Source organism: Eutrema salsugineum, unplaced genomic scaffold (genome assembly GCF_000478725.1).
Source record: "Eutrema salsugineum unplaced genomic scaffold, Eutsalg1_0 scaffold_5, whole genome shotgun sequence".
Taxonomy (NCBI): Eukaryota; Viridiplantae; Streptophyta; class Magnoliopsida; order Brassicales; family Brassicaceae; genus Eutrema; species Eutrema salsugineum.
The window spans coordinates 11,304,409-11,319,287 of record NW_006256612.1 but is presented as its reverse complement, the minus strand read 5'-3'; the positions used below and the strand labels follow the sequence as shown (position 1 = coordinate 11,319,287).

General features: G+C 33.0%; 2 protein-coding genes across 2 annotated transcripts; both read right to left on the bottom strand.

Annotated features, from left to right (window-relative positions):
- Positions 1-65: 65 nt before the first annotated feature.
- Positions 66-2,927, bottom strand: LOC18993631 (ACT domain-containing protein ACR8). The gene is made up of 7 exons (XM_006417173.2): positions 2,599-2,927; positions 2,021-2,066; positions 1,792-1,906; positions 1,598-1,665; positions 903-1,478; positions 702-806; positions 66-605 (listed from the first exon to the last, which is right to left on the bottom strand). Exons 1-7 carry the CDS (start codon positions 2,658-2,660, stop codon positions 249-251), a joined length of 1,329 nt encoding a protein of 442 aa, XP_006417236.2. The 5' UTR covers positions 2,661-2,927; the 3' UTR covers positions 66-248.
- Positions 2,928-12,069: 9,142 nt separating this feature from the next.
- LOC112084040 (kinesin-like protein KIN-UA) lies at positions 12,070-13,571 on the bottom strand. Its single transcript, XM_024152308.1, has 6 exons — positions 13,496-13,571; positions 13,274-13,399; positions 13,017-13,160; positions 12,808-12,936; positions 12,577-12,736; positions 12,070-12,178 (listed from the first exon to the last, which is right to left on the bottom strand). Exons 1-6 carry the CDS (start codon positions 13,569-13,571, stop codon positions 12,070-12,072), a joined length of 744 nt encoding a protein of 247 aa, XP_024008076.1.
- Between the last annotated feature and the right edge of the window lie 1,308 nt (positions 13,572-14,879).

Here is a 14,879-nt window from a genome sequence, read left to right as displayed (position 1 = left end):
AAACTTTGTACAACCTTTCCTAACACCTAAAACCCCACAATAAAAATACTTTCTGAACCTCTCTATTTACATTGCCAAACATGACCAAACATTGCCTAACTTTAAATTAACTTTACCGAATCACACCGATTAAAAAAAAAACCAAATTCTTTTTAAGGCACGCAGACTTCTTGGAATAAAATCCGCGTGCCTTTCAAAGGATAAATTTCATTGAACCGGTGGTTCGGTTGACCCAAGATTTGAAAGACTCAAGAACAAGATTTGATGAGACCAAAGTTGAATAGATTTCTCCAGACCAAGCTTCCAAGTGAAACCAACACTTGTTTAGTCTGTTGCTGTTCTCCTCCATCTCCCTTGTTATGATTCAATGATGGCATTTCTTTCACTCTTAAACACTCCAAACCGATTTTCTCCCTAACTGATTCAATCAGTTTCGAGTCGGCTTCATCTCCATTCGCATTCGTTACATAGAATATGTTTGTAGCCATGTCGCAGCTCGTTGAAATCTCTGTTCTTGTAACATTCAGACCGTTTTCTCTGAACGTCCGTGTAACCTCTGCTAATAAACCTTGTTTATCCGGATGTCTCAGCTCTAATCTCACACCCTACACACACACACACACAAAGGAAAACCAAAGAACGGTTTAGATTTCTGATTAAACATTCGAAAAAATCAAATCAATTTCAGTGTGGTTTTATACCTCAGATGCTCTTCTTTCCACTGCAGCTTCTAAGCATTGAATCACTCGTTGCCTCTCTGCTTCTGAACTTATCGGTGATCCATCTTTATGCCGGATATAGAATTCCTAAACAAATTTAACCCAAAAATAAAGGAAAGATATTTTAGCTCAAAAACTAACAAAGATCCTCAATATTGCAAGATTGTTTTCAAGGAAACATACCATGTGAGCTTGGTCTGTAGACGTGTTGATAGTAGCATGGAACACTGCATATTCCATATCGGTTAACGTACAAACCACGTCAAATAAAAGCTTTGTCCGGTCTCGACAATGAACATTAACGACCGAGTAACCCCTCTCAGCCCAATTCTGAACCGTCACAACCACCATTGGAGATCTCTCCTGTTTCTTGGACCTCTTCCTCTCGTAGTCTCTATCTTCAAACATAAGCTGATGAAGCCTACGTTCAATGTGCGTCATCACATCCATCGAAACACAAGTCTTTGCAGAGGATTTAACGTCGTTATCGCCGTTCAAAACGTTCTTTAACCGTCCCTCGATCTTGGATATCCGGTGAGAATCAAGAATCGGAGATCCTGAGCTGCAATCTTTGAGGTAGATCAAAGACGCGACTCTACCGTTATGTGTCCATAGCTTAGCGTCAACTACATCGCAGTTGAGATCAGAGAGAACAGCAAACATTTCGGATAGTAAACCAATTCGGTCTGTTCCGGTTAACTCTAAGGCTGTTAAACCGTTAACTTCAATGTCTTCTCCGTAGTAAACCGTCTCTATCGACTGTCAAATCAGAAAGAAAGAGTAAAGCTTCTATTTTTAGAATCCCATGTTCAAATGAATTCAGTCTTCAGAGTTCAGACATTATTTTGGTTAAAATAAATATTAAATTACGAAATTACCTGTTCAATGTATCTCAAGACGCTCTGATCATTCAATTTGTTTCCGTTTAAGTCAGTCACGTGGAAAACTGCAGTGATTGGAAAAAAAAAAAAACGAAACCACACAAAAGGAATTAGGAAAAACAGAGTTATAAATGTAATTAACAAGATTAAATATTAGTATGAATTTTTGAAATTTTTGAGATTGTTATTACCATCCATGTTCCATCTTCCATCAGAAGAAATGTAAGCTTTTTTAATGGAGAGATTTAAATCTGTGAGAATCTGTACGGCTTCTAACAAAATACCATGTCCTCTTGCACTGTCAACCTGAGAAGAAAAATAATTGTTAAATTTATAATCTTTAGATTTAAAATGAATAATTTGGTTTGAAGCTTGATGGTGGTTTAATAAAATTTATATGTATAACAAGAAGGGGCTAACCTTGACAATTGTCGCTGAAGAACAAACACCATTGTCGATAACAACCCTGTAATTTATGTACGAATTAGTTTTAGATTTTTATCATTTCCGTCATAAATAAAATTGGTTATCTAGGAAATAGTGGGATTTATCAATTAAAGTTTGGAGAAGAAGAAGAAGAAGATAAGACCTCAAAAAAATTCAAGTTGGTGCCAGAGAGAGGCCCGAAAGAGAGTTGGGAAAATTCTTTTACGAAGAAGACAGAAAGAACAAACTTTTAAATATTTAATATTTTTTATTGGAAAAAAAAAAGTAAATGAAACGATGGACGGAAAGAAAAAATTTGAAATTTCAAAACTTCATTCTAAAACTTTTGAAATTGATCTCATTTTTTTTCCGGGAAAATCTTCCACCCGGGAAAAAAAATATCGGAAAAGGAAAGACAAAGACGAAATTAGTTACCCAGAAAAAACGATGAGACAAAAGAGGGAACACAAGCTCTGGTTTTTTCTTTCAATTTAAACGAGATCTGTTCTAATCTTTGGAAGAATCCAAGAAAATCGCCAAAAATAAAAGAGAAAGAAGAAAGAAAAAAAAACCTTGGAGTGTTCATCCTAATAACAAGCTTTTCATACTCATCCAAATAACCCTTCATCGCCATATCTATCTTTCTCTCAATCTCTTTGATGCAAATACGCCGTCGTTTTCAACCTTTTGCTTCTTCTTCTTCTTATTCTCTGTTTCTTCTTCTTCTTCTACCAAAGATGCCTAACAAACATAAAATCCCCTGCAAATAAACGGTGCCGTTTTATCTCTCTTGACTCCTGAGAGACTGTTACTTTTTCTTTATTTCTCTCTTTCTCTCTTAGATGGTTCAAAGCACGCTTTCACATAATAATCCTTCCATACATTGGGCTCCCTATTTATATATATAGATAAATAAATATTTAATTAACTTGTTAATTTCTCTCTGCAAGACTGCAACTTATATAAAAACGTCACATGGAGGAGCACGACTCAAAAAGTCTTTCATAGTTGGACTTATAATGTTTCATTTTTTTTTTAATATATAATATATATATATATATTTTTTAACCTTGATATGTTTCTATAATCATCATTCATTCCTTCAAAGTTTAAACCCAACAAAACGGTAATCCATTGTATTTGACCCAATTCTTACGGAACAATATCCTCTGAGAATTATCATTTTATTTATAACTTATGGTATTCATATATACAGTTTACATCTCATACCTTTTCTGAAAGTCTTCAGTATTTCATTCTTTCGTTCAAATATATATTTTCACTTTTATACGTACCAAGCACAGAATTTTCGACATCAAATAAATCCCAAAAAAAAGAGAGGTTGAATTAGAGCCCATTAAATATTTACTGAGATTAGTTAGAGATCCCATCATAATGGAAATGAGCCACACCTCCACGTGTCAATAGATCGTTAATTCTGGTTGTTCAACTGTCCAGCTAGGACGCCACCTGTCATAAGTGGGTTTCCCTTTCCTTTGCGTGCTTTCCACTCTATTCCCTCCCGACAATCATCGATCTAACGGCCAGGGTAGGCCACGTGTCATAATCTTAAAGGTCCCACGTCAAATGATACTCGCTTCGTAGCTACGATGAGAAATTCCACCCCTTTTTCCTCTCATTCATTCACCCACCTCCCTCATGACGTGGCCACGTGAGAGCTACGCGCTTCTCGAGACTCGTACTCTCCCAAAAGTTAATTCCCGGTAAAATCCTCGTATTCGGTTCCGGTTTATTGGCTATATAAGGGTATATATGTCTTTCCATGTCCTGGGAATCTCCGAATCGAGAGGCGCAATTTTAAGAGGAGAAAGATCTTCAAGGGACCTACTTTAAAGCTGGCAAGAGAGAGAGTGTCACTTTAAGCGTGTCGTGAGGGGTAAAAATGTCTTTTTCTTACAGAGGATTTAGGGGTTAGTCACGTGGTGACATTTAATTGGTCCAGACGTAGCGGAAGAAAAAGTAAATTCGCGCGTGACACTCACGTTGATGAGGTGAGTTTCTCGGCCTACCCATTACTCATTTTGAGTTACCGACCCTATACTAATTTTTAATTGGCTCATAATGATAAAATTAAACAGACAATCTTAAAACGGGAATATCACAAATCAACTTTATTGAAAATTTATGATCGTCCATAAGCGTGATTTCGTTAATTTTCGTAGAAACATATTATAAAAAGAGGCTACAGTTAGAAGATTCCAAAAAAAAAAAAATTAGATTCTTATTTTATTATGTGTAAAGATTATTTAGGAGCATAAATTTTTCGGAAAAGAAACAAGTGTATCACATAAGGATCTAAAGGAGATCATTCGCATTAAATACGAAAATGCCCCACGTATGGGCCACTTTCTCCAGAAGGACCAGAACCATGTCACGTGCAATTACAGTATTGTCTTAACGATCTACAATCGTAGACGGTGATGATCTTGCCACGTGGACGACATAGTTCTATGTAATACTATTACAGTTTCCATACATCCTTGGACGTGCGGTGCAGTAACCGAAGCTGCAAAAGCATTTAACTATTCGTTAAGCTTTTAATAGACCAAAGATGATTCTTCTGCTATACATTTATTACCTATTAATGTATACTTATGAATGACACATTAATGATTAATTTGCTTAGTAGTTTTAAAATCTGGTTTAAGTATTATATCCCCACAGGCCACAGCCGATTACTGTTTATTCTAGCTTAGATGAAATATATATAAAAAATGTGTCCAAAATCAAAATATGTTGGCGGATAATCTTAGGACAACTACAAAACAATAAACAGAGTTATGAGCCCTTCCTGCGTCCAAAAGAAATCCATAAATATTCATTATATGTGGATATGTTGCCTTTTATAAAGAAAAACTTAACAACTTTCTCTTTAACTATCCTTTCCACGTCCGTTTTAGCGGGAAAAATGTGTGTATGATTCTACGCCGGAAACGGGAACAGCCGGTAATCAGTAACCGGTGGGAGCCACGTCATGAGGACGTAATAAGATCATTACGATGAGATTTGGCAACAGAATTAACCAAAAGAAGAGGGTCCACGTGATTTTGGGTCGGATCGGTCGGTGCCGTTAATTCTCCGATATATTATTATTTTATATTATAATTTTTTTTATGTGACTTTCTCTAAGAATAATTCGATTCTTTATAAAATGGAAAAACAAAAATGGAGAGAGGGGGAAAAAACACAACCCACATGAAAAGAGAAAAGAAAAATAGCTTTTGAGCAACTCGTAGGAACGAAACGTTGAATGGACAGAAAAACCCCGTGGGGGAATACGCTGATGTGGCATTACAGCTCATACATTCTTGTTATCGTAGGACCATTTTATTCTGTAAAATCTTTTTTTTTTGTTTCTATATAAATTTTAACATTACGAAATTTGTATTAGATAAAATTTTAACCATCAAATATGTTATTTATTTTATTTTATCTCTGAAATTATGTTAAGCTTTCCTTTCTGTTTAAATAAAAGACGGAAAGTAATTGATAGTAATGAAAAATCCCTTTATAGTCAGGAGTTAGGACTATTAACTTGGGTTATAACTTATAAGTAAGTGCAAGTGTGCAACTTAATTTTAACCTAAATTGTTATAAAAAAAAAAAAACTAACCTAGTCTCTTGTAAGGCAGTTTCGTAATTGACAATGAAAACCAGAAAAAAGGAGTCACAAAGTTCGGTGGTTGCTTTTTTGACTGTTATTGTCTTGGCGCCAAATTTGAATATGTTTTCCCTCTCTCTTTGATCAAAGAAGTCTTTGCTTTTTTTGGGTCAAACATCAAAGAAGTCTAAACCCTGTATTTTATCGGAGATATATAGTTTGGTTATCAAACTTTGATATATATAATTAAGGGCGATAGAAATTGGTGATCGTGTTCTTGTTGATCACTATGATATATACTTAAACGGTATAACAAATTATATAATTATCTTAGAAATTAGGATTAAGTACATAAGACCTCACTAGTATATACATAGTATCATACCGTGATTATGCGCATCAAGTCGTAATATATTTGTTGATCTATTATAATATTGTTGATCGAGGTGAGTTTGTTTTGTCGTGACTCCAATATTGTTTTTTCTAGCGTGACAGCTTTTTCATGTCCATAAGCTAGCTATTCTACTGGCTACTTGGAGTTGTTTTTTTTTTGGCTGATCAAAAATAGATCCAAATCCCAAAATGGGCAAGATATTCGCACGACCTCTGTATGCATTACATATTTTAAGAGATTATTAAACGATTGTTCGAGTTCGCGCGAGATAGTCGGGAAAAGATCAAACTATATTTAAACTTCTACAAAGATCACACACCATTACTCTCAAGGGGCATGTTGTTCCTCGGACGTGTCAAAACATGTATTTTCGTATTATTTTTTAGTCACAGCTATTTTCTATGTTTAATATAGTTTATTCCCTTGATAGAATGATCGTTGTAAAATACAAGGCCACTATATCGCCGATTGTTATATTTATAATGAGATATTTGCAAAAAGGCAATGTCGACTCTTCCCGTATTACAAGCGTCGACAAATCTCCATAGTCTAAGGAGAATTTTGCGGATCGTCCCTAAATAAGATCTCAGCCGTTCAAGGTACTGTACTCTTAAAGTTTGACTATAATTGGATTTTGTCCGTTGATGATTACATGCGTCTCTAACTAATATATTCAGACGCTTTTAGACTAAAAACAAAAATGCTTTCAGACTTAACCAAGTGCATTTTTTGTTTTGCGAAAAATACAAGTGAAAGTTTAAAACAAGATGTACTAAGAAATCCTTTAATCTGAAAAAATGAATAGACTAGTATATATGGAACTCGATTTCGTGTTTGACCAATGAGTAAAACCTAATATGCACAAATCAAGCAAAATATCATAAGTTTTAATCTAAATTATATAAAAGTTGTATTCAGTAACATGCATTATCTAAATTTAATAGATGACTAAATTACATATTTCTATCAGATTTTGGATTTAAGTTTTCAGAAGTTTGTATATGTTGTGGTTTTGTGGGTTGAATCACCTGGTCAAGTTATATGTATTTCGAATTTTCTAACTTACATGTATATAGTTTAAAAAAATTTATTGTGATCGCTAAAATGATCATTTACGAAATCTTTTTTTCTAAATTATGATATTATTTTATCAAAGGCATGTATTATGTGAATTTGAAGTCGGATAATGATTCAAAATTAATACTATAACAAAACATTAAATTGCATGTTATAAATATTTGTGAAATGAACCATCTGCTCCAACATTAACATTACAGGCGAATTGTTGAACCGACTGTAATCCTAGTCAATGTTTGAGCAGTAGTGAAGGGCTAATTTATTTGAGTGTTCCATAAGGAAGATATGGTTTGACTTTTGTTTCACAAGAATGCTTAAAATAGAGAGGTAAATTGATTTGACTTTTGCAGAGAAAAAATGCATGGTATATGCCAAAAAAAAGAAAAGAAAAATTATCACACAAGAATTAATAAGAATAAATAAATAAAATTTTCAAAGAAAAATGGTATAAGAATAAATAAAATTATCACAATTACAGCATGATATTGTTAGCTGCTGGGTAGTGACGAAGTGGAAGGCTAGAAGCACACACAAGTAAATAGGAGTGGTACACACTACTTCCCTCTCACGCCGCTTGATAGTTTATTTATATTGTTGATCATTTTTAAGACTACTTGCTTAATCTATTTTTTTCTATAATTAATCATTTCTATTTGCTAGCAACAAAATCGTAATTACAAGTTGGTATAACCCAGCTACTAACTAATAACCGCGCGACTTACTATTTACAACTTCAACATTTTTTCCAAGTCCTGCAAATTGTCTGAATTTCATTAAAAAGAAGAAAAAAAACAACTGAGAAAGTAAACAAAACAGAGTACCATCTCATGACAAAACAGAGCCAGCTGCGAGCTTATGCTGTTATGCATATGATATTTCATTTTTTAAGAGTATAAGGCTGAGAGATTGAAATTTTCAAAATTCGTAATGGATAGAATTAATTCATTAAACCATTAGTTTAGACTTTTGATTACTATAAGTCTATAATAATAGTTGACAATTTGTATTGTTGTCTGATAGTTTCTGTTGTTTTGTTGTTGTTGTCAACCAAATTATTTTGTTTTTTATTTTATTTTATTATTATTTGACTTTGTTTATGCCCATTATTTTAATATAAGTTTTTTTGTACGAATTTTAAATAATATTAAAACATGCTTTGAGAGTATATTCCTCATATACTGAAGAAATTCGACGACCTTAAACTTCATGCAAGCAGATATTCATACGTGTGTTTGTGTGTATAATATGGATTTACTTTTTATATAGAGATATTATATGGTCAAATTCGGAAATTGGTTTTAGCCTTTTCAGTATGTATGCCTTAACATCACAACTCGATGATCACTACGCTATACAGTAAAATCTTTATAAATTAATAATGTTTAGACCATGATATTTTATTAATTTATTGTAATATTAATTTACAAAAAAAATTTGCTTTTCGTGTATAAGTTTTAACAATTTCTTTGAAATAATATTATATTTTAAAATTTTAACAAATCTTATGATATAAATTATAATTAACAATTATAACTATCATAATAAAATAGTTTTTAACATCATATTGGATTGTCCATGTAAAAATATATATGTTCATAAGTTTAAAATTTATAAAAAATCTATGGCTACTATCAATATTAGTGATGAAAAAATTGAAAATAATACTACAATACATTTAAAAACATTTACATGTAAGAAAATCAATTATCACAACAAAATATTATCATAATTTTGAATGTATATAGTAAAACAGCAATAAGAGCTATTGATATAATAGAGAACCAATGAGATTTCAATTTTAAGTAAAAACAAACACATTAGTCATATTTCAAAATATTATATTTATATATATTTACATAAATTTATATAATTATTAAAATCTGTTTTTGTTGGGACTATATATTTATATAAGGGTTTCGAAAAAATTATTATCTTATTATCTTATCGAATTTGATGAATTTTTACATTGACCCGATTTGGAACTAGCAAAATTTATTAATTTATAGTGATTATTAATTTATCGAGTATTAATTTATAGAGGTTTTACTGTATATAGTTGGATATAATGATGTAATTACCAATCATTGATTATTAACAAACTGATTAGACTAGATTTTAACATTTGTTCTTGATTTATATCGATCTTTTGTGATTTTCTGTTCTTAACTAAAAAAACAAAGATAAGACTAGATTTTAACATTTATTTTTAAATTCACCATGTATGTAACCAAAAGATCAATATAAATCAAGAACCGGTTTAAAGCAGACCCGTTAGTCACAATACGCGAGAGTCGAGACATAACGAACCTAATGTCCGATTATATTTGAGCAATTTGCCTTCACTTTGGACATAAGGAATTGTAAAACCACAAAGAAAATTCAGTTCAAAGGGCTTTTTCAAAAAAAAATTCATTCAAAGGTTTAGATCGATCGGTCGGAGAGGAACTCTTTGCAATTTGGCCCTTACTAATTGTTAGTCGCCGATCGAACAAGTAGATTATCAAAATTGGAAAAAACTTTCGATATAATACACTCCTATAAAATGGTATAGGCGATAGATGGTAAATTAACAAACATATGTTTTTTTGTTAATAATAATAAGCACGAAGAAAAAAAAAACATTTCTCTTTATATAATTCCAAATCACGAACTCTATAGTTTTACAATTGACGAACATTGATCACCCAAAGTAAAACAATAATTTGATGAAAATCATAGAATGCCAGATTAAACATAGATCCCATAATCTACGCTAAAAAAACATAAAAATATCAATCTTTTTACTCGTTTTTAATCCATTTCAATGTCACTCCGAGCTTGCTCTTTAGTTCTTCAGCCCACGTCGTTTCTAGTAATGTAGTACATAAATCTGCAAGTTGTTCTTTTCCTTTGTAGTACGTTGCCAAAATCACATTTTCCTTTTCAGCTGCTAGAACCGCTTCATATATGATGTTGATGTGTTGTAATAAATCATTTTCAATTGTCATTTCCGAATTGTATTCACGATATATCGGAGTTCCATCAATATCCCTGCATACATCAATAGAAATCAAGTGAATTCTCCAACCAGACAGTTTGGTTTAGACGCTGATTATGCGTTGATAGATTGTTTCTTTAAACATAAACATTTTTTGTTACATAAGCTAACACATATATATTCCACTTTTTCCCTTAATTAATAACTTATTGAATGTTTATCGACACTTATTATTATTTTTTCTTTTCTTGCAATTAGGTTTGATTTGGTTAGGTAAAAAAGGACTAACCGGAGTTCATCACAAACATGTTTGAGTTCGCTGAGGAAAATGGGACTTGAGGTAAGAATTTGATGAGCAAGAATTCTCAGGTCTTCTCTTGAAGAGTCTCTGTAAATCCTCACAAGCTCCCACATTGCTCCTTCCTTCACCATCTTTTTAGCGTTTGCTTCTTCAAATATTAAAAGTAAAATCAATAATTAAACCGGAGGAATCTACCTTCTATTACGGTTATACTTTATTTTAAAATTCGATACTGTTACATTAACAATATGCTTATTTCCGATAGCTCGAATCTGTAATCTGTTCTTTTTTTTTTTTTTTTTGTGTACGATGATTACCATGTTGCGCTAAGCTGCAAAGGGCTACTTCGATATGCAACTTAATAGTTGAGGCTTTAGTCTTGGACTTCTCTATGATCCAAGAGAGCGCTCCATCTTCTATTAAAGTCGATTTCCTTCTACTCTCTCCTGAGTTATATAGATCACCTTTAAATTGAAATTTGCATCATTTTTGAAAAATAAGCTAATGATCATGGTTACGTTTAGAACAAAAATTTAAAAGTATGGTATTTAAAGCATTATACGTATAGACTAATTTAAAAGATAACTAAACGTATGTATATGATCAAGTGATCCGAGATAATTGGTTATCCACGAATCGGGTTATTCTTGTAAACAATATAAACATAACCTTGGGTTGATATTGTTGACTCGGAGCTGGCGAAGTTTGCAAATCCACGAGCAACTTGTGCATAAACGTCTGAGTGTCCGCTTCGGGCAGCCATTTCCAACAAGGCTGCAATCCCGCCTTTAGACCTGAGCTTTGTGTGCAATTCTTCTACGTTATGCAACAACAAACCATTAGGCTACTTATATATTGCATGTTTAAGATTTGCAATTAAGACTAAGTGCAAGTAGTTACCATTTCCACATAAATTGGCAATGGCTTTGGCAAACATCGTTATGGTTTGAGCATCTTGAGCTGTAGCTGCTGCCGACCACAGCAAAGTAATGCACCCTCTATCCATGACCTGCTCTTGGTACGTTTCTTATAATTACTCCCATAATAGAAATCAAAAGTTTAGTCAAAATTTTATAACACACAGAAAAGTGCCCATTTAATAATGGCTATATATATATATATGTATGCCACATACTGCTTTGTGCAAAGTTGGCGATTAGACAAGCAACATCTCTCTGAACAGTCTCATCTTTAGTATTTTTCAGATATGTTAACATCATTGTGAATGTTTTTGATCTTTCCATAATTCTCTTTAGATTTGCCTCTGGTGATCAAATACAATAAAAAAGTTTACCCTCAGTATTTACCATGAAAAAAAAAAAGAGATACAGACGTTATAATTATGTGTAGAAGAAAGGATTTGGCTAAACGATGAATCAATGAGGAAAAATAGAAGAATAGAAACCTTGGGCAGAATAAGATACTATCAATTTGAGCGCATCTCTCATTCCACTGTGAACCTGAACGGGACACAAGAAAAAGCTATTATTATTATTATTGCAGAGTTATTATTATTTGTATTCTTGCTTTTTATAATAAACATGCATGATCCGAACTATTATCATTCAACTAGTAAATCTGTAAATGTAGTCGTTGAAGTGACTCACCTGTTTTTTTTTTTTTAATTATTATTATTATTATTTTAAGTGAATAATTCGTATGTTAAAGTGAATTATTTAATGGTGCTTCTGAACATAAAGGAGTAAAAAGACTCAACGACAAAGTTGTGATCCATATCACCGACTGCCACTGACGGATTAACCGCATTTTCAGTCACCACCCTGAAAAATGAAATAAAAAGTCTTAAAGAGAAGAAATGCACAACTCCATTTATGTGTAAGAACATAATTTATGTTTAGTTTCGTTAAAGACACTGTAATAATTAGTTAAAAAAAAAGAGGAAACAAAAAAGGTTCTTCTAGGAAAGCAAAAAGTTATTTTTTATTTTCTTTCTTTCACTACTATATCTATATGTCTGCAATATATACACAAAACCCACCATAACATTGAACATAAGGTAAAGCCATGAAATTGTACCAAGAAACAACGCTTACCAATAATATCGAACTGATGTCATTCTCTTTAATTAATGAATGCCAATTAATAGAGACTTGAGAGTGTTTTTACTCTTTCTTTGTTTTTTGGCAATTCGGTTAGATTGGGATAGAATACAACTTACCAAGGATCAACATGAAGACGTCTGAGCTCAGTGAGAAAAGTGGGAATTGAAGTAAGAGTTGTATGAGCAAAACTTCTTACGTCTTCATTAGAATAGTCTCTTGAAAGTCTCACCAGCTCCCACATAGCTCTTCCCTTCACCATCTCTTCCGCATTCGCTTCTGCAAACTCAAGATTGTGTTACAATGCCATGATTACGTTTTAAGTATGTATTCTCTATGACCACACTTACCGTTTTGTGCTAAGAAGCACAGAGCAAATTCGATATGTCGTCTGGCTTGTAAAGCTTCGGTTTTGGCGTTTTGTACAATCCAAGAGAGCGCACCTTCTTCTAATAAGAGTGATTTTTCTCTTTTAGTTCCTGCTAATTGATGCATTTAGTCAATGACATGTCTCGCTTTTGCCAAAGAGAGTATCTTGAATAATCCGTAAGGTTTTAACCTTGAGTTGATGCTCTTGACTCGCATTTGGCAAAGTTTGCAATTCCGCGAGCAACTTGTGCAAGAACATCAGGATGTCCACATCTGACCGTTCCCAACAAAGCTGCAATCCCGCCTTCTGATTTTAGTCTTGTATGCAATTTACCTTTAAGATGCAAAAAATAAGATATTGTTTCTAGATTTGACAAATAAGATAGCTTGTTGATTCATTTTTCATTCTAAAGGAAAAAAAGAAAGAGAGTAATGAATGGAACGTACCATTTCCACATAGATTTGCAATTGCTCCAGCAACCATCCTGAGAATTTGAGGATCTTGAGCATTAGCTAATGCTGATGACAATACACCGATACCTCCTTGATCCATGAGCAACTTATGGTTGGTTGCTGAGAATAATAGTAAACATAAAATTATTGAATATGAAAATGATGAGCTAAAGAAATGAACCCATAAGAAAAAAAAAAAATACATTTTTCTCTTACGGTTAATTGCAAGGTTGGCGATTGCACCAGCAGCAAATCTGAGAATAATCTCATCGTTTTTACTTCTCAGAAGCATCAACAATGAGGTGAGACCACCAGCTTCCACAATTTGATGCTGATTTGCATCTGTCACATATATACAATCATTAACCATAGACATATGTTAATGGTAATGATAGTAACATAAAAAAAGGTCAAATGATGAAAATTGCAAAAAGAAACCTTGGGCAGCCAGATTTGCTACTACTTTGCCAGCATGTATCCGCACATTAGCATCTTTAGCTTCTAGCAGTGTTAAGATCTTTTGGAACCCCACTTCAAGAAGCAAACCGGTATAAATTAAGCGTGAGATATATTTATTTGTGAATCACTTTTTTTTTTTCATAAGAAAGGGAATCGAAGATACCGTTGAAACATTGATATGCAATTGTTTGATCAACCATCCTGAGAGTCTGAGGATCTTGAGCATTGACTGCTGTTGATGACATTAAACCAATACCTCTTTGATCCACGGTCAGCTCCTGGTTGGTTACTGAGAATAAACGTAAATGGAAATTGTTTTTGGTTAAGAAATAATGCAATATATATATGAGAAAAAAAAAACTAAATAAAAATTAACTCATGACAATGTTTTTACCATTCATTGCAAAGTTGGCGATTGCACCAACGACACATTTGAGAATGGTCTCATCTTTCGAATGTCTCAGAAGCATTAACAAAGAGGTGAGGCCACCAGCTTCCATAATTTGCTCATAATTTGCCTCTGGTATTATACATGCATTAACAAATTTTTGTAATCAAAGTCCAAACGATGAAAAACAAACCCCAAAAACCAAAAAAAAGAAGGTCCAAGGACGAAGAAGATTGTAGAAAAAGAAAACCTTCGGCGGAGGTTTTTGTTATCACTTTGATAGCATGAATCTGCACTTGAACATCTTCCGAATCAAGCATAGACAAGATCTTTTGCAACTCCAATTCGGGAGGAAAACCAATATAAGGCGTCATATATTATAATGCTTGTTGTATTCACATAATCATTCTTAGACATTCCTCTTCTATATATACAACTAAACATTACGCACACACATATACAGGGTTACATAGAGGAGCAAGACTCAAACATGTAACTATGTCAAGAGTCGTCTCCATTTGTGCGACTTTGTTAAGAATAATTTGATACTTTGAAACCTTAAAAAAAAATTGAAACTTGCCTTTTTTTAAGAAAAAGGATCGTTGATGAACACAAGTATTTAACTTACAAGTATGTCGTGAATCGTGTATTCAACGAACTCTCAGATCAGAGGTCGTTGTGACTCGGGAAAATAACTTTAGAAAAAAAAAAGGCCGCCTCAAGACTATTATGAGCGCCTTATTACAATACAGC